Source organism: Clarias gariepinus, chromosome 12 (genome assembly GCF_024256425.1).
Source record: "Clarias gariepinus isolate MV-2021 ecotype Netherlands chromosome 12, CGAR_prim_01v2, whole genome shotgun sequence".
NCBI classification, from domain to species: domain Eukaryota; kingdom Metazoa; phylum Chordata; class Actinopteri; order Siluriformes; family Clariidae; genus Clarias; species Clarias gariepinus.
In genome coordinates, this window is record NC_071111.1 from 459,762 (window position 1) to 480,994 (window position 21,233).

A 21,233-nucleotide genomic window follows, 5' to 3' on the forward strand; every position below is an offset into this window, starting at 1 on the left:
ATTGGTTTATTGTTATTATTTAAAAAATATTACATTTGAAGAGAAAATAGACTTTCAGAATAAAATTTAGAACAACAAAAAAATACACTCTAAAAAATCTTGGGTTGTTTCTGTAAACACCTGCTTGGGTTATTTATTTATTTACTATTTTTCCCAGATTTTCTCCCTAATTTAGTCGTGTCCAATTCCTCCCCGTCACTAGGGGGCTCCCACATTAAGGCTACTACTACCATTACTACCAAATCCTGACTGATTAGCAACCCATTCTTTCATAATCACTTCTTGGAGTTTGTCAGAATTAGTGGGTTTTCGTTTGTCCACCCGCCTCTTGAGGATTGACCACAAGTTCTCAATGGGATTAAGATCTGGGGAGTTTCCAGGCCATGGACCCAAAATTTTAACGTTTTGGTCCCCGAGCCACTTAGTTATAACTTTTGCCTTAAGGCACGGTGCTCCATCGTGCTGGAAAATGCATTGTACTTCACCAAACTGTTGTTGGATTGTTGGAAGAAGTTGCTGTTGGAGGGTTGTTTTTTGAAGGGTGTACCATTCTTTATTCATGGCTGTGTTTTGGGGCAAAACTGTGAGTGAGCCCACTCCCTTGGATGAGAAGCAACCCCACACATGAATGGTCTCAGGATGCTTTACTGTTGGCATGACACAGGACTGATGGTAGCGCTCACCTTTTCTTCTCCGGATAAGCTTTTTTCCAGATGTCCCAAACAATCAGAAAGAGGCTTCATCTGAGAATATGACTTTGCCCCAGTCCTCAGCAGTCCATTCACCATACTTTCTGCAGAAGATCAATCTGTCCCTGATGTTTTTTGGAGAGAGGTGGCTTCTTTGCTGCCCTTCTTGACACCAGGCCATCTTCCAAAAGTCTCGCCTCACTGTGCGTGCAGATGTGCTCACACCTGCCTGCTGCCATTCCTGAGCGAGCTCTGCACTGGTGGCACTCCGATCCCGCAGCTGAATCCTCTTTAGGAGACGATCCTGGCGCTTGCTGGACTTTCTTGGACGCCCTGAAGCCTTCTTAACAAGAATTGAACCTCTTTCCTTGAAGTTCTTGATGATCCTATAAATTGTTAATTGCAATCTTAGTAGCCACAATATCCTTGCCTGTGAAGCCATTTTTATGCAACGCAATGAAGGCTGCACACGTTTCTTTGCAGGTCACCATGGTTAACAATGGAAGAACAATGATTTCAAGCATCACCCTCCTTTTAACATGTTAAGTCTGCCATTCTAACCCAATCAACCTGAAATAATGATCTCCAGCCTTGTGCTCGTCAATATTCTCACCTGAGTTAACAAGACGATTACTGAAATGATCTCAGCAGGTCCTTTAATGACAGCAATGAAATGCAGTGGAAAGTTTTTTTGGGGATTAAGTTAATTTTCAAGGCAAAAAAGGATTATGCAATTCATCTGATCACTTTTTATAACATTCTGGAGTATATACAAATTGCTATTATAAAAACTTAAGCATCAACTTTTTCAATTTCCAATATTCATGTAATTCTCAAAACTTTTGGCCACGACTTTTTACTGTTGACTGTTACTACCAGCTCAACAGTAAAAGACCTGGGCGTAATATTAGACAGTAACTTGTCCTTTAAAAATCATATTTCCAATATCACAAAAACAGCCATTTTCCATCTTAGAAATATTGCCAAACTTAGGAACATTCTATCCGTATCTGATGCAGAAAAGCTAGTTCATGCATTCATGACCTCCAGACTGGACCTCATGGACTGCCTATTGCGGACAGTCAGAGCACTGATGGAGGGATTGTGTGTTCCTGGTGTGACTCGGGCAGTTGTTGTGGCCATCCTGTACCTGTCATGCAGGTGTGATATTCGGATATACCGATCCTGTGCAGGTGTTGTTACACGTGGTGTTCCACTGCGAGGATGATCAACCGTCCTTCCTGTCTCCCTGTAGCGCTGTCTTAGGCGTCTCACGGTGCGGACATGGCGATTTATCGCCCTAGCCACATCGGCGGTCCTCATGCCTCCCTGCAGCATGCCTAATGCACGTTCACGCAGATGAGCAGGGACCCTGGGCATCTTTCTTTGGGTGTTTTTCACAGTCGGTAGACAAGTCTCTTTAGTGTCCTGCGTTTTTAGAACTGTGACCTTAAATGCCTACTTTCTGTAAGCTGTTAAGGTCTTAACGACCATTCCACAGGTGCACGTTAATTAATTGATTATGGTTAATTGAACATGCATGGAAAACATTGTTTAAACACTTTACTATGAAGATCTGTAAAGTTATTTGGATTTTTACAACATTATTGTTGAAATACACAGTCCTGAAAAAGGGGCGTTTCTTTTTTTGCTAAGTATATATATAAAGACAAAAAATAGTATTTTCTTTTTATTTTAAACTTTTTAATTTTCATAGAACACACTTTAAATGTAATATTTTCAATATTTGCTGATCTTAAACTTGTAAGATTTTTAGAAATTATTCTAAAAATCAAAGTACGAACAGAAAAATCTGTCAACCACTAACAGAGTTGACAATAACAGAGTTGTCATTTTCCACCATTTTGTGCTTTAGCTCAAGATGCTAACCTCAAACCAGATACCATATGGCATGTATAAAACAGAAAATAAATGTATTTTTTAATTACTAAAATTACAAATAATACAGAAAATAGATGTTTTATGCAACTGTTTACATAAATTAGTAGCGTAAACACACAAAAAAGATTAAAATTAGACGTAATTATTTCATGATAATTAAAGCTGAATGTATGATTCAGGAGGCATAGACAGTCAAAAATAGAGGGAGTCTTTAATTTAATATTTTCATGACAAAATGTTCCTAAATACACATATAAACATTATTTTTAGTGATAGCTTGATATAATTTGTGTAATTTTTCAAAACTCTTTCAATAAATTTTTTGTTTTTGAAAAATAATAAAAGGTTTATCTCGGAGACGCAAAATGTATCCGCAATTCTAGAATGACCCATATACTTTATATATATATATATATATATATATATATATACAGTGGTGTGAAAAACTATTTGCCCCCTTCCTGATTTCTTATTCTTTTGCATGTTTGTCACACTTAAATGTTTCTGATCATCAAACACATTTAACTATTAGTCAAAGATAACACAAGTAAACACAAAATGCAGTTTTTAAATGATGGTTTTTATTATTTAGGGAGAAAAAAAATCCAAACTTACATGGCCCTGTGTGAAAAAGTAATTGCCCCCTGAACCTAATAACTGATTGGGCCACCCTTAGCAGCAATAACTGCAATCAAGTGTTTGCGATAACTTGCAACGAGTCTTTTACAGCGCTCTGGAGGAATTTTGGCCCACTCATCTTTGCAGAATTGTTGTAATTCAGCTTTATTTGAGAGTTTTCTAGCATGAACCGCCTTTTTAAGGTCATGCCACAACATCTCAATAGGATTCAGGTCAGGACTTTGACTAGGCCACTTCAAAGTCTTCATTTTGTTTTTCTTCAGCCATTCAGAGGTGGATTTGCTGGTGTGTTTTGGGTCATTGTCCTGCTGCAGCACCCAAGATCGCTTCAGCTTGAGTTGACGAACAGATGGCCGGACATTCTCCTTCAGGATTTTTTGGTAGACAGTAGAATTCATGGTTCCATCTATCACAGCAAGCCTTCCAGGTCCTGAAGCAGCAAAACAACCCCAGACCATCACACTACCACCCCCATATTTTACTGTTGGTATGATGTTCTTTTTCTGAAATGCTGTGTTACTTTTACGCCAGATGTAACGGGACACGCACCTTCCAAAAAGTTCAACTTTTGTCTCGTCGGTCCACAAGGTATTTTCCCAAAAGTCTTGGCAATCATTGAGATGTTTTTTAGCAAAATTGAGACGAGCCTTGATGTTCTTTTTGCTTAAGTGGTTTGCGCCTTGGAAATCTGCCATGCAGGCCGTTTTTGCCCAGTCTCTTTCTTATGGTGGAGTCGTGAACACTGACCTTAATTGAGGCAAGTGAGGCCTGCAGTTCTTTAGTTGTTGTCCTGGGGTCTTTTGTGGCCTCTCAGATGAGTTGTCTCTGCGCTCTTGGGGTAATTTTGGTCGGCTGGCCACTCCTGGGAAGGTTCACCACTGTTCCATGTTTTTGCCATTTGTGGATGATGGCTCTCACTGTGGTTCGCTGGAGTCCCAAGGCTTTGGAAATGGCTTTATAACCTTTACCAGCCTGATAGATCTCAATTACTTTTGTTCTCATTTTTTTCTGAATTTCTTTGGATCTTGGCATAATGTCTAGCTTTTGAGGTGCTTTTGGTCTACTTCTCTGTGTCAGGTAGCTCCTATTTAAGTGATTTTTTGATTGAAACAGGTGTGGCAGTAATCAGGCCTGGGGGTGACTACAGAAATTGAACTTTTAACTGTGATAAACCACAGTTAAGTTATTTTTTAACAAGGGGGGGCAATTACTTTTTCACACAGGGCCATGTAGATTTGGAGTTTTTTTTCTCCCTTAATAACATAATCTTCATTTAAAAACTGCATTTTGTGTTCAATTATGTTATCTTTGACTAATAGTTAACGGTTTTTGATGAGCAGAAACATTTAAGTGTGACAAACATGCAAAAGAATAAGAAATCAGGAAGGGGGCAAATAGTTTTTCACACCACTGTATATATATTTCTTATGTGAAAATTAAATACGAGAACGAATTATGCTCTTAATCCAAGGGTACACTGTATTTACTTTCTATTTTAAATTTTTACTGTAATTTAAGTACTGTGATTGTAAATTCGTTTAATGTTTCACTTGTATTTTATAAGGTTTTGCAGGCAGTGGTACATGGGGGTGTACTGTGATTATGAATTTATTTAAGTACAGTGTTTCACTTGATTTTAGGGCTTGTTTCATCTCTGACCTTTTATCCTGTAGCTGAAATATATAATGATATCTCTTTATTTTTCTTTCTCCAGTTTGTGGCCTTTGCATCATTGTTCTTCATCATGGTCTCCATCACGACCTTTTGCCTGGAGACTCATGAAGCCTTCAATACCATCATCAACAAGACAGAAACTTTAAGGAACGAGAGTGTGCTTGACTTAGTGCCTCAGTATGAGATCGAGACGGATCCGACGCTCACGTATGTGGAGGGCGTCTGTGTCCTCTGGTTTACCTTTGAGTTCTTGGTGCGAGTGACATTCAGTCCAGATAAACTGGAATTTGTCAAAAGCGTGCTGAACATCATCGACTTTGTAGCTATCTTACCGTTTTATCTTGAAGTTGGACTAAGCGGTTTGTCATCTAAAGCAGCAAAAGATGTTTTGGGGTTCCTTCGAGTGGTCCGATTTGTACGTATTCTCAGAATCTTCAAGTTGACTCGTCACTTTGTCGGACTCCGGGTTCTTGGACACACCCTGCGTGCCAGCGTGAACGAATTCTTCCTCCTTATCATCTTCCTTGCCCTCGGTGTCCTTATTTTTGCCACCATGATCTACTACGCAGAGCGAATTGGCGCTAATCCCAATGACCCGACCGCCAGTGACCACACCATGTTCAAAAACATTCCTATTGGATTCTGGTGGGCCGTGGTCACCATGACAACTCTAGGGTATGGCGACATGTACCCTCAAACATGGTCTGGAATGCTGGTTGGGGCGTTATGTGCCCTAGCAGGGGTGCTAACAATAGCAATGCCTGTTCCTGTTATCGTCAATAACTTTGGCATGTATTACTCGCTAGCCATGGCTAAGCAGAAGTTACCAAAAAAGAGGAAGAAGCACGTTCCACAGGTGGTACAAACTGCATCTCCATCTTTCTGCAGGACTGATCTGATTTTAGCCTGCAACAGCAATCCTGTAGATTTACGTTTGGGACAGAGCCGAGGACTTGAGGGCCACCGATCAGGTGAGTGTTGAAGAAGAAATGGATCTAGTACCACTGGGAATAAAATTATTTATTTTTCCTAGAGACACTGAAAAAAAATTAAAGCCATTAACATTTTAATTAAAAAATGTATTGGAAAAAAAATATTCCATATAATAACAATACATATAATTACGCCAGGACAGGCATCTTTGAAATGGTTGATATGTTGTTTTGTGGTAAAAGTATCAATACATTTACAAACATAAGAAAGTCCTGTAAAAGGTCAAATAAAATGATAAAGTTTTCAATAAAACTAAATCAGACTCAACACACATCTGCTAAACTAATGTGTAAAAAGTTTACATAATTCCTGTTTAGTACATATATCTTTTACTGCACTAATTATAATTAGACATCACAGACATCAGAGGTTGATGTCTATATGTTGGGTCACAGGTCAGAATTGAGTGTTCTCACTACCTAGAAGGCATTAATAATCCTTTCAGACAGAGTGGTATTTTAAGATTCAGCCTACTTTTCACACATCAAAACTTTCAAACATCTAAAACACCTTAATGCAGTTCTGTGCTGGGAATGTTCCTGAAAGTGGTGGTGTTTCTGTGCAAACAACTCTCTTTCTCTCCCCCTATTTTATTTCTTTATTTTCTTCCTTACAAATTTTTCGGGCTATTGTGGCTTCTGACCAGTGTACAATTATAGTTTGGTCTGTATGTGTTTTTGTGAATTTGCTTATATGAACCATTGTGTTGGGGTTAATATGCTTGGGCCAGTGTGTTTTTGGATTCAATTCAATTAAATTTTATTTGTGTAGTGGTTTTAACAACTGTCATTGTCGCAAAGCAGCTTTAGATAATGTATAAAATGTGAATGTGTATGAATCAAAATGGTCAGATGGTCCCTGATGATCAAGCTGAGGGCGACAGTGGCAAGAAAAAACTCCCTGAGATGGCAATAGGAAGAAACCTTAAGAGGAACCAGACTCAACAGGGAACCCATCCTCATTTGGGTAAAACAGATAGCAGGAATTGATCAGCAGTCATACTGTGTGTTAGGTGACAGGCAGTTCAGCTATATCAGTTGATGTTAATTGATGTTAATAGGGAGTCCAGGTAGTTATTAGAGGCTCAGGTAGACTTGTAGGAAATTGCAGTCCTGAACTATCGGGCAATTGCAGCCAAGTCAAGCCCTAAGAGAACCAGCTGTCAACATCAGTCTCCATTCACTGGAAAACAAACTCGATGACCTCAGGGTCAGGGTAAAGTTCCAGAGAGACATTCCAGACTGAAAAATCCTCTGCTTTACTGAGACATGGCTGAATCCAGCGGTGCCGGACCATGCCATCCAGCCAGCCGAGTTCTTCTTGGTTAACCGCATGGGCAGGACACGGGACTTGGGGAAATCAAGGGGAGGCGGCATGTGATTAATGGTAAACAACAGCTGGTGCAACAGCACAAGCGTTGTTCATCTTACACGCTTCGGCACACTCCACCTGGAACTACTGTTTATCATGTGTCGTTCCTTTGACCCCTTCTCGGGAGATTACATCGGTCATAGTCAGCGCCGTTTATATTCCACCACAAGCTGACACACACACTGCCTTATGCAAGCTACATGAGGCACTTACAAAGCACCAGACCAAACACCGGGATGCTGCGCTTATTGTGGCGGTGGACTTTAACAGCGCCAACCTCAAACGTGCAGCGCCAAACTTTTATCAACACATCACCTGTCCCACCAGGGGGGAAAGTTATACAACGGTCAAGGATGGCTACAAGGCACAATCTCACCCTCTGTTTGGGAAATCCAACCATGCAACCATCTTCCTCATGCCAAAATACAAATAAAGCCATCTCTCATCTCCTCCATAAATCTCTAACTCACCTGGACATTCCGAAAGGGAATTATGTTAAAGTGCTCTTCATCGACTACAGCTCAGCATTTAATACCATAATTCCCTCCACACTTACCACCAAGCTGGAGCACCTGGAACTCTCTGTGTCAGTGGATCTCCAACTTCCTAAATGGCAGACCACATGCAGTAAGGATGGGCCTCCCTAACTCTCAGCACTGAAGCCCCCCAGAGTTGTGTTCTGAGCCCCCTGCTGTATGCATTGTACACCTATGACTGCATAGCCACTACAAACCACCATCAATAAGTTTGCTGACGACACTGTTATGGTGGGTCTGATCTCTGACAACAATGAGACAGCCTACCTGGATGAGGTTGGAAATCTGGAGAACTAGTGCCAGAGGAACAATCTTTTTCTGAACGTCAGCAAGGCAAAGGAGTTGATAGTGGACTTAAGTATTAAGCAGGAGAGGAACTACCAGACCCCCGTCATCAACAGGTGCCCAGTGGAGAGAGTGGACAGCTTCCAATACCTTGTTCACATCATGCAGGACCTGTCATGGTCCTGTCACATCAACACCGTGGTGAAAAAGGACCGGCAGCGTCTCTACCACCTTAGGCGCTTGAGAGAATTTAGACTGCTCTCCAAGGTGCTCAGGAACCTTTACTTCTGCACTATAGAGAGCATCCTTATGGGAAACATTACAACCTGGTTCAGGAACAGCAACATGCAGGACAGATGAGCCCTACAGAGGGTGGTGCAATCAGCTGAGCGCATCATCCGCACTGACCTCCCACACCTGCACTCAATCTATAGCAAGCGGTGCTGGACCAAGGCGAGGAAGATTGTGAAGGACGCCAGCAATGAACTGTTCTCTCTGTTGCGGTCAGGAAATCGTTTCCGCTTCCTGAAGACTAACACAGAGAGACTGAGGAGGAGCTTCTTCCCACAGGCAATAGGGTCTCTAAACCAGATCAATACACAGGACTTATCATCTCCGTGTTTTTACACACCGCACAGAAATGGACACTTATGGACATTATTCATCTGTTCACTCATGCACAGATGCACATACCCCAGTACACTGTACACCGGACAATCATGGACATTGCACATTTGCACACACATGCACATTTGCACACTTTCTGGACATTGCCATTAATTTCCATTTTTATTTCCATTTAAATTTGGAAGAGCCATCTAAACATACCAGTTCACCGTAAAACTCTACGTCCATAAGTCCCACAGATCTGCTCCTTTCCCTAAGGCAAATCTATTTACAATATTGCTTGATTGAATAAGTAGGTTTAGGGTTCGTAAGAAAAAGCTCTGCCCCTTGCTGTAGTTTTCATAATATGTGGTACTGACAAGCAACCTGCATCCTTTGATCGAAGTAGGCATGGCGGATAGTAAGACACCAGCAGTTCACTCAGATACTGTGGCGCGAGATTATTTAATGCTTTATATGTCAAAAGTAGTATATTAAAATCAATGAGAAATTTCACAGGGAGCCAATGAAGTACAGATAGAATAGGGGTGGTGTGCTCGTATCTTCTGGTTCTAGTGAGGATTCTCGCTGCTGCATTCTGGAGTAGCTGAAACTTGTTTATGCACTTAGTTGAACAACCAGACAGTAAGGCATTACAGTAGTCCAACCTAGAGGGCATGAACTAGTTTTTCTGCATCGTTTAGTGACAATATTTTCCTTAATTGGGAATATTTCAGAGGGGAAAGAATGCTATCCTGGTGATATTATCTACATGAGCTTCAAATGAAAGGCTGGAGTCTATAATCACACCGAGGTCTTTTACTGTTGCACTAGATAGAACAGAAAGGCCATCTAAAGTTACAGTGTGATCTAAAATTTTGCTTCTAGCTGCATGCGGTCCTATGACTAAAAATTCTATTTAATCAGGATTAAGCAGAAGGAAGTTAATTAGCATCCAGTCTCCTATATCCTTTAAGCATTGCTCAACTTCAGCAAGCCGTTTTTTATCATCTGGTTTTGCTGAGGCATATAACTGTGTGTCATTAACATAACAATTAAAACTAATACATTTACATTTAGGCATTTGGCTAATACCATGCTTACGGATTACGTTGCCCAGAGGAAGCATGTAAAGGGAAAAACGCAGTGGGCCTAAAACTGAACCCTGAGGAGCACCAAACTCCACTAGAGAGCATGCAGAATAATCACCATTTAAGTCTACATACTGATAACGATCGGTCAAATATTATCTGAGCCAGGAGAGGGCTGTACCCTTAATTCCTACTAGATTTTCTAATCTGTGAAGAAGAATACTATGATCAGTGGTGTCAAAAGCTGCACTGAGGTCGAGTAACAAAAACATAGTTACACAACCTTGATCAGAGGCCGATAGGAGGTCATTTACTACTTTAACGAGTGCCGTCTCTGGGCTGTGATGAGGCCTAAATCCTCATCACAGCCCAGAGTTTATGTATGCTATTTCTATGTAGATATGAGCATAGCTGCTCCGCGACTATCTTTTCCAGAATCTTAGAGATAAAGGGGAGGTTTGATATTGGCCTGTAATTGGAAAGCTGACAGGGGTCGAGGTCAGGTTTCTTAATTATCGGTTTAATAGCTGCTATTTTAAAAGATTTTGGAACATACCCAATGCTAAGTAAAGAGTTAATTATTCTCACCATGGGTTCTGTTATTTCTGGCACCAACAGTTTAACAGAATGTGTCGGTACAGGATCTAATATACAGGTTGATGAATTTGCAGAAGAGATGAGTGAAATTAGTTCATTCTCTTCAAAGGGAGTAAAGTATTCTAGGTTCCGATCTGACATGGTTAGTTTAACATCTGCATCAATTACATTGTCCGGTTTCAAAGCCTCAATAATTGTAATTTATTTACAATTTTATATTTAAAATTTAGTCCTCACTATTGCACAATGTTGTTGTGGAGATTTCTGCATTGTTCCTATTACTGGTTAATTTGGCTAAAGTATTAAATATTTTAAATAATTTATTATTTTTGTTATTTTCTATAAGAGTGGCGAGATAAGTTGATCTAGCTACACTAGAAGCTTTTCTATAGTTCAGGATGCTTTCAAATTCAAATTTTATTTGTCACGTACACAGTCATACACAGTACGATATGCAGTGAAATGCTTATACAACTGACAGTGACCTTAAAAAAAATTAAATAAAAACTTATACGTAAGGAATAAATATGAATAAAAAAAACTGAAAAAAAATACATTTAACTAGTAAAATAAACTGTACAAATAAGGGCATAATAAAAATATCACAAAATATAGAAATATAAAAGATTGAAATACTAACAATTTAGGTTAATGCCCTTTACGTTCTAATTTCTGAGCGGTCTGTTTTAAAGTGTGCGTGTGATTATTATACCAGGGAACAAGTTTCTTCTTCTTCTTCTTTGTCTTTCGGCTGTTCCCTTTCAGGGGTCGCCACAGCGAATCATTTGCCTCCATCTAACCCTATCCTCTGCATCCTCTTCTCTCACACCAGCTAACTTCATGTCCTCTCTCACTGCATCCATAAATCTCCTCTTTGGTCTTTCTCTAGACCTTCTGCCTGGCAGTTCCAACCTCAGCATCCTTCTACCAATATATTCACAATCTCTCCTCTGAACATGCCCAAACCACCTCAATCTGTCCTCTCTGACTTTATCTCCAAAACATCTAACGTGGGTTGTCCCTCTGATAAACTCATTCTTGATCCTATCCATCCTTGTCACTCCCAAAGAGAACCTCAACATCTTCAGCTCTGCTACCTCCAACTTTGCCTCCTGTCTTTTCTTCAGCGCCACTGTCTCTAAGCCGTAGAGCATCGCTGGTCTCACCACTGTCCTGTACACCTTTCCTTTCATTCTCACTGATACTCTTTTATCGCACAACACACCTGACACTTTTCTCCACCCATTCCAACCTGCCTGTACCCGCCTCTTCACCTCCTTTGAACACTCTCCGTTGCTCTGGACTGTTGACCCCAAGTACTTAAAATCCTGCACCTTCTTTACCTCTGCTCCCTGTAGCCTCACCGATCCTCCTGGGTCCCTCTCATTTACACACATGTATTCCGTCTTGCTGCGGCTAACCTTCATTCCTCTGCTTTCCAGAGCATACCTCCACCTCTCCAAATTTTCCTCCACCTGTTTCCTGCTCTCGCTACAGAGCACAATGTCATCTGCAAACATCATAGTCCATGGAGACTCCTGTCTTACCTCATCTGTCATCCTGTCCATTACCAGAGCAAACAAAAAGGGGCTTAGAGCCGATCCTTGATGCAGACCCACCTCCACCTTGAACTCTTCTGTCACACCTACAGCACATCTTACCACAGCTCTCATACATGTCCTGCACCACTCTAACATACTTCTCTGCCACTCCAGACTTCCTCATACAATACCACAGCTCCTCTCTTGGCACCCTGTCATACGCTTTCTCTAAATCTAAAAAGACACAATGCAACTCCCTGTTACCTTCTCTGTACTTCTCCGCCAGCATCCTCAAAGCAAATACTGCATCTGATGTACTCTTTCTAGGCATAAAACCATATTGCTGCTCACAAATTCTCACCTCTGCCCTTAACCTAGCTTCCACTACTCTTTCCCACAGCTTCATTGTCTGGCTCATTAGCTTTATACCTTTATAATTGCCACAGCTTTGCACATCTCCCTTGTTCTTAAAAATTGGCACCAATACACTTCTCCTCCATTCCTCTGGAATCCTCTTACTCTCCAAGATCTTGTTAAACAAACTTGTCAGAAACTCTACTGCCACCTCTCCTAAGCACTTCCATACCTCCACAGGTATGTCATCAGGACCAACAGCCTTTCCACTTTTCATCCTCTTCAACGCCCTTCTCACCTCACTTCTACTAATATTTGCTACTTCCTGTTCCACAACAGTCACCTCTTCTACTCTTTGTTCTCTTTCGTTTTCCTCATTCATCAACTCCTTAAAGTACTCCTTCCATCTTGCCATCACCCTCCTGGCATCTGTCAGTACATTTCCATCTCTATCTTTAATCACTCTAACCTGCTGCACATCCTTCCCATCTCTATCTCTCTGCCTTGCCAACCTGTACAGATCCACCTCTCCCTCCTTACTGTCTAGCCTAGCATACAAGTCCTCATATGCTCTCTGTTTGGCCTTTGCCACCTCTACCTTCACCTTACTCTGCATCTCCCTGTACTCCTGTCTACTCTCTTCAGTCCTCTCAGTGTCCCACTTCTTCTTAGCTAGCCTCTTTCCCTGTATACACTTCTGGACTTCCTCATTCCACCACCAAGTCTCCTTGTCCACTTTTTCCCTTACCTGATGATACACCAAGTACCCTCCTACCTGTCTCCCTGATCACATTGGCTGTAGTTGTCCAGTCAACTGAAAGCCCCTCCTGACCACCCATAGCCTGTCTCAACTCCTCCCTAAAGACTTCACAACATTCTTCCTTTCTCAGCTCCCACCACTTTGTCCTCTGCTCTGCCTTTGTCCTTTTCGCCTTCCTCACCACCAGGGTTATTTTACACACCACCATTCTGTGTTGTCTGGCTACACTCTCCCCTACCAACACTTTGCAGTCACTGATCTCTTTCAGGTTACAACGTCGACACAAGATGTAGTCGACCTGAGTGCTTCTGCCTTCACTCTTATATGTCACCCTATGTTCCTGCCTCTTCTGTAAGAAAGTATTTACTACTGCCATTTCCATCCTCTTTGCAAAGTCCACCACCATCTGTCCTTCTACATTCCTGTCCTAAAGGCCAAACCTGCCCATCACATTTTCATCACCTCTATTCCCTTCCCCGACATGTCCATTGAAGTCTGCACCAATCACCACTCTTTCACCTCTGGGGATGCTCTGCATCACTTCATCTAACTCACTCCAGAATTTCTCCTTCTCTTTTAACTCACATCCTACCTGTGGGGCATAACCACTAACAACATTGAACATTATCCCTTCAATTTCCAGCTTCAGACTCATCACCCTATCTGATACTCCCTTCACCTCTGGAACATTCCATACAAACTCCTCTTTTAGAATAACTCCTACTCCATTTCTTTTCCTATCCACACCATGGTAAAACAATTTGAACCCTGATCCTAAGCTTCTAGCCTTGCTACCTTTCCACCTGGTCTCCTGGACACACAGTATATCCACCTTCCTTCTCTGCATCACATCAACTCTCTTCCCTTCCCTGTCATAGTCCCAAAATTCAAAGTCCCTACTATCACTCCTAAACTCTTGCCTTTCCTCTTCTCTCTCTGCTTTCGAACACGCCTTCCTCCTCTCCTTCTTCGACCAACAGTAGCCCAATTTCCACCAGCACCCTGTAGGTCAACAGCACCAGTGGCGGTCGTTGTTAACCCGGGCCACGACCGATCCGGTATGGGAATTATATTCGTGATTTCGCATCATTGATTTGATTTTACGTGAGATGCCCTTCCTGACACAACCCTCTGCATTTATCCAGACTTGGGACTGGCACAAGAAGACACTGGATTGCGCCCCCTGTGGTTGCATTAGGGAGCAAGTTTCTTATCTCTAATAATTATTATTTTTTTAACTGGAGCTATGTTATCTAAGGTATAACAGAATGTCGACTCTAAATATTTAGACGCCTGATCAAGTTCTGTGGGGTCAGATGGCGATCCAATCAAAGTAGGTAACTTTGGGAGATTACTGATAAAGCTCTGTGTGGTAGTTGATGTGAATGTACGTTTAATATGGTAGCGCCGCACTGTGTGTACATTATTACTATGACACACTTGGATTGAGACTAGATAGTGATCTGAGATAAATTTACACAATGGAATTTTTAATTAATTTTTTATATTTACTATCGACTGAGCAGATTTAATGTTTGTAGCTACACTTGTTATGTTACTATAGAGAACTTTAAATGCATGAAGTTTTTCCGTGTTTTTGTATGATAGTCAGATTATCATTGTAATGCAACCACGGGGGGTGCAATCCAGTGTCTTCTTGTGCCAGTGCCAAGTCTGGATAAATGCAGAGGGTTGTGTCAGAAAGGGCATCTGATGTAAAATATTTGGCAAATCAATGATGCGAATCAAAAATATAATTTCCATACCAGATTGGTCGGGGCCCGGGTTAACAACAACCACCACCGGTGCTGTTGGTCGAAAAAGGAGAAGAGGAAGGCGTATTTGAAAGCAGAGAGAGAAAAGGAAAGGCAAGATTTTAGGAGTGATAGTAGGGACTTTAAATGTTGGGACAATGACAGAATCAGAATCAGAAAGATTTTTATTGCCAAGTACGCTTGCACATACAAGAAATTTGTTTTAGTGACAGAGCTTCCACAACAAAAACAAATGACAAGACAAAACAGCACGACAAAAAAAAAAGGTTGACATTAAATGTCATTAAAAAGTAGGGTGTGAGATGCTTTTAAATAAGTTATATAAATATCTGAAATCTGTGGTATTATACAGTATATTGCACTGTGGTACTGTACACAATATTGCACATATATTTATTGACAGTTAGAATGATGTTTAACTGTTCATGAGGGAGATTGCCTGGGGGAAATAACTGTTTTTGTGCTCTATAGTGTCGACCCGACGGCAAGAGTTTAAATAAAAGGTGGCCTGGGTGTGAGGGGTCCAAAGTGATATTCCGAGCACTATTCCTTACCCTGGATGTATACAGTTCTTGTGGCGTGGGCAGGGCAGTGCCAATAATTTTTTCAGCAGTCCAAACCATCCTTTGTAGTCTTCTGATGTCTGTTTTCGTAGCTGAGCCAAACCAGACAGTTATTGAAGTGCACAGGACGGATTCAATGACGGCTGAGTAGAACTGTGTGAGCAGCTCCTGTTGCAGGTTAAATTTCTTCAGCTGGTGAAGGATATACGACCTCTGGTGGGCCTTTTTAACAATGGAGTCAATGTTAATGGCCCACTTCAGGTCCTGAGAGATGGTCGAGCCCAGGTACCGGAATGACTCCACTGCTGTCACAGTGCTGTTCATGATGGTGAGTGGGGGAAGTGCAGGTGGGTTCCTCCTGAAGTCCACAATCATCTCCACTGTTTTGAGCGTGTTCAGCTCCAGGTTGTTGTGACTGCACCAGATAGCCAGCTGCTCGACCTGACTTCTGTATGCAGACTCGTCACCTTCCTGAATGAGGCCGATGATTGTAGTGTTGTCTGCAAATTTCTGAGGCTTGACAGTGGGGTCTGTAGAGGTGCAGTCATTGGTGTAGAGGGAGAAGAGCAGTGGGGAGAGAACGCATCCCTGAGGGGCTCCAGTATTGGTGGTGTGGCTGTTGGACATGAATTTCCCCAGTCTCACTAGCTGCTGCCTGTCTGTCAGAAAGCTGGTGATCCAGTGACAGAGCTAGAAACAGAGAGCTGGTTTAGTTTGGTCTAAAGCAGTGGTGGGATAATCATATTAAAAGCTAATGAAAGGTCTATAAACAAGACCCTTGCATAAGCCCCTGGTTTGTCCAGATGTTAAAGGATGAAGTGCAGTCCCATGTTGACTGCATCATCAACAGACCTGTTTGCTCTATAAGCAAACTGCAGGGGGTCCAGTAAGGGTCCTGTGATGGTTCTCAGATAGGCCAATACCAGTCTTTCAAATGACTTCATGACCACAGATGGTAGTGCGACTGGTCTGTAGTCATTAAGTCCTGTGAATTTAGGGTTTTTTTGGAATGGGGAGGACTGTGGAATGTTTAAAGAACAAAGGCACTTCACATTGTTCCAGTGATCTGTTAAAGATCTGTGTGAAGATGGGAGCCAGCTGGTCAGCACAGGATTTCAGACAGGCTGGTGCCCTGCCGTCTGGGCCTGGAGCTTTCCTTCTCTTTTGTTTTAGAAAGATCTGGCGAACATCCTTTTCACGGGCCTGGAGTGCAGGGGGGGAAGAGATGGTTCCAGAGGAGATAATGGTGGTGTAGAAAGAGGGTCAGGACAGGGGTGTGGTGTGAGACTGGTTAATTCAAATCTACAATAGAACTCATTCAGGTCATCAACCAGTTGTTGATTCTCTACAGAGTTGGGGGATGGCATCTTGTAGTTAGTGATGGTTTTCAGGCCTTTCCACACTGAAAACTGATTTGAAGATTTAAAGATGGTCAGAGTCTCTGCTGTACAGACATCTAAAGGAAGTTCCAGAACAGAAAAGAGTCTGGATGAATGGCGCCCTCTATCCCTGAGAGATAGTGGGATGAGGTGGTATAACAAGGTCTTGACCTGGGGATGAGTCACAAGGGATGAACAACAGTTCTGTTTTACTCAGATTGAGCTTCAGCTGATGAGCTGCCATCCAGGATGAAATGTCTGCCAGACATGCTGAGATCCAGGTGGAAACTTGAGTGTCAGAGGACACCAGTAGAGAGTCTACGTGGGGCAGATGTAGATCCCCTCCATGTTACCTCATATGACCTATCTTCTAGGTAAGAAGCAACTGCAGCTGACAGGTCCAGAAGGATGAGAACAGATGACAGTTTAGCAGATCTAGCAGCATGGAGCCTCTCAGTGACTGGCAGTCTCTGTGGAATGTGCCCCTTTGAATCCAGATCAGTTGGGATCATTAAGATTATTCTGTGAGAGATAAAGAGACATCTGGTTATAAACAGTCCTTTCAAGAATTTTGGAAATAAAAGAAAAAAGTGATACCGGGCGATAGTTGTTAACTTCTGATGAGTCCAGTCAGGGTTTCTTGAGGATGGGAATAACCCTTGCCATCTTCAAAGCAGCAGGAACATGACCAGATATGGAATGGTTGATAATGGGTATGATGAAGGGAAGGAGGTCTCGTGAGATGGCCTGGAGCATTGTGGAAGGGATTGGGTATAATGAATAGGTGGTGGGGTTAGATAACTAAATGATCTGCTGAATCTCATCAGATGACAGGTTGGAGAATTCTGCTAAGGAATGCACAAGAAACGGAATGAGATCGGTATTGTTGTGAGTCCAGGGAAAAGTAATCCACGGCAAATCCACACAATCGCTCTTTCTCTATCCAAAAAACCAGCACGCTGCTTAAGTGCTATGCCGTTTCCAGCTTTATACCGGCACACGTGACCCGATAGGTCATGCCTTAACCCTGGAACTAAAACACTGTCGTCTTGGAGACAAAAATAACTGTAAAGGTGTGTTAAAAAAGGCCTGGTGGTTTTACTTTTTAGTTACCACTTTATTTTAGCCTAGATAAACTAACCCCTTATGTGGCTGCGCTACATAGACATAGAATGTCTTCGGATATTAGTAGTTGTTTGTCATCTATGTTACTCAGATTTAACTACTGCAAACTTGTTTAACAGGCCAATTTGACATTATTGCTTATTTGACTCACATAGTCAAGGCAGCTGTTAGTCCCTTTTTGCCCTTTGTAATTGTAGTTGACGTATAGCAATAAGAAAATAGTCAGGTCCATAATCCGGCCCTCTCATTGCTTGTATGTCCTAGCATGCTGACCAAAATTGGGAGCTGATCAGAATGTAATCTAACTGAACAACTGAACCACTGAATCTTATCCAGGTCCTAGTGTAAGCAGCCAACTGCAATTGGAAACACTGTGGCCAAACCGTCTCTTTGTATCTTCCCTTGCCGATTTATCTATAACAATATGGGCATTGCAATCTCCAGCTAGAATGATTAAGTTAGTCTGCAGGATCGATCAGTTGTAAGTGCTGCTAGATGGTCCAATATTGGTTGAAATACAGGGAGACTTGTCAGACTGACCCAGCTGTGAATAATAAAAACCACCCCAGGTTTTTGTTTGTCATCACCCCATGATTGTTACATCAGTATTTAGAGTTGAATTTGTAACCAGTAAGTCTAAGTGCAGATAATACCTAAATAATTATTTTTTTTGTACATTAAAAGCAGCTATTGGAAATTCCATTTTTGGATCGTAAAGCTACTTATTTTTTCTTATTTGTTATATAGGTTTTCTGTCCTTAGAGATATCAGGTTTAATTTTAAAATGAACAGCTGGTGACTTTGGAGATGTTCTTCTGAGAGAGGAGGAGGGCTGGAATCTGGAAGCTGACTGTGTGTGTGTGTGTGTGTGTGTGTGTGTGTGAAGATAGAACAGTGTGATTCTAGGCTGTGGATAATTTTGGCTTAAAATGTTTGCTGCTTTTGTCACAGATCTGAGGATTTAGCTATGTCTCAGTCTGGCATGTGGGGCATTAAATAATGTTCCAGCATCTTGAGTAGAGCACAAAGAGATTTCAAAAACATGACATCATAATGTGTTTAATGTAAAGCAAAATCATAGAGTATCATAGAGTAAATGGCACCAAGTACAACCTCTTCTACATTAAACCACATATAACCATTATATTTACCAGTGAATAAAATGTAACAGTGAATGAATATAACATATTGCTGTTGTTCAGGTTAGCTGCCATCAGTTAACAGGTTGAAGATTTTACTTAATCAGAAGATCAAACCTTCAGTTTGCTTGTTAGGTGACCTAGAGGGTGTCACTACAGAGGTCAACATAATCCACATGGCTTTCACCGCCTTATGCATTGCTAAGAAAACTGTCCTCATGAACTGGAAAAATAGAAATAATCTTAATATCAACCAATATAGAGATCGTTTGTTAGACTATATTAGTCTTGACACGGCGTCTGCTGCCACATTAGATCAATCTCTCTGGGCTCCTTTGATCGGCTCCATTACCTAGTGTGGCTGGGGGCCGCAGTTCTGTCCGGTTTTGGTCCTGGTTGCTGATGCGGCGGGGGGGCATGCTGGCCTGGGGCGTCTGGGCGTTCTCGGGGGGTGGGTTTCTTGGGGGGTCCGGCGCTGGGGCTGCGGTCCTGGCCTGGAGGGGGCGTGGGTGGCTCCTGGGCGGTGGTTTTTTTATTTTCTTATTTATTTATTTATTATAATTTATTTTTTCCCCCACCCTACCGTCCGCAACGCGGCGCTGCTGGGGAGGCCCGTGTCGGCGGACGTAGGTTGCCGGCCTGGCGGCCGTACCGCTCCGAGATAGGTCCGGGGGGGGTTTGGGGTCCTGGGGGCGCTCTACCTCTGGGCTGGGGTTCCAGCTGGGCCTGGGGGGCCTGGGTCCTGGCTGGTGTGCTGCCGGGATGTGGCTTGGTGCTTGCCCTGTTGCCCGACCCTGGGCGGGGACCTTTGACGCATCGGTGGAGCTGGGGGGCCTCTTCAGCTGGTGAATGTGTTTCTACCATCTGCAAGTGTCCTCTTTGCAGGGGGGGTCCATTACAGGAGGAGGACGGGCCTAACTTGGGTGTCTATTGTTCTATGTAGTCTGGGAGTCGACTGAATGTGGGGGTGGGAGTATTTTTATTTATTTATTTTTTATTTTTTCCTTTTTCTTCCCCTCTGTTGTGGGGCCTGGTGGACTGCCCCGGGCTCTGCGGTGGCCAGTGGGGCCGCTGCCATGGGCCCTGGTTTGGATGGGCCTGGGCCCCCGGCCCTGGGCGGTTTTTTTTTTTTTTTTTTTTTTTTGGGCAACGGGGGTGCCTATGGGGGTCAGTAGGGGAGCTGGTCCCAAGGGGGGGGGTACTTGCCCCCTCCGATTATTTTCTCCCCATCCCCGATGCTTCCCTCTTCCCGCTCCATCACAACACCATACAGGTAGGGCTTTGGGGTGCGGGGGTGTTGCTGGGATGCAGGGGAGGTTTTCCTTCCCTGTCTCCTTGTGACCACCTGCATCTCAATTTTATATCACATCTTAGACACTCTCATTACTTACTGTCATGTTACACATACATATAGGGCCTTGGGGGTGGGCACACTGAATGGCGTCCAGAGGGCGGGCTGTTTAATCAGCCTTACCTCTGGTGCCAGTGCCCACTTCCCAATTTTAAGGGGCATGTAGACATTTAGGGTTATTGGGAGGGGCAGAGCTGACACGAGCTGCCGGAGGGTGGTTAGTGTTTTGCCCCTCCCTTGTTTTAAAGCACTTTAGAACAACACACACCAACACTACATTAGAGCGGGAGGAGCGAAGCGGGGGTCTTCCTTTTTTCCACACCCCCGTTCTCTATCCGCGGTCCAGGGCCGGGGGCTGAGAGGAGGAGCTGGCCGTTCGGTCGGGGTCTGGGCTGGTGGTCCTTTCCGCTGCTGCGGGGACCAGGGGGGGGTCTTTCTGTCCCCACAACCGAGGGAAGTGGGTATATGGGGAGTGTGAGTGTGTATACTGTCTATTTTTGTGTGTCTACATGTGTGAGTGTGTGAATATTTGTTTGTGTGTATGAGGGTGGGAATGTATGTTTGTGTATGTGTGTGCCTGGCTGTCTACGTTTAGGTGTCAGGTCAGGTCCTAGACTCCACCTCTCTCAACATCCCAGGCCCCCCCTGCTGTGGGGTGCCCCCAGCCGCTGGTGGGTTGTTGGTTTCTCGCTCCGGGGCGGGGCGCTCGGGTGAGCGCTGGCTCACTCACGGCGGTCGCTGGGCGGAATCTGGCTCTCCTGGCTTGGCTGGGCACCGGCTGGTGGATGGGGGGGGCCCTGGGATCTCTGGACCGGACTGCCTCGGAGTGGACGACCACCGGCGGAGCCTGCGGTCCTGTCACC

General features: G+C 43.1%; 1 protein-coding gene across 1 annotated transcript in view; it reads left to right on the forward strand.

Moving 5' to 3' along the window:
* kcnc2 (potassium voltage-gated channel, Shaw-related subfamily, member 2) overlaps positions 1–21,233 on the forward strand; it is a 59,705-nt gene that overhangs the window by 13,638 nt on the left and 24,834 nt on the right. Inside the window, exon 2 of the mRNA XM_053508170.1 lies at positions 4,945–5,875. Within this exon, the coding sequence (XP_053364145.1) occupies positions 4,945–5,875 (931 nt within the window). The remainder of the gene's footprint in view (positions 1–4,944; positions 5,876–21,233) is intronic.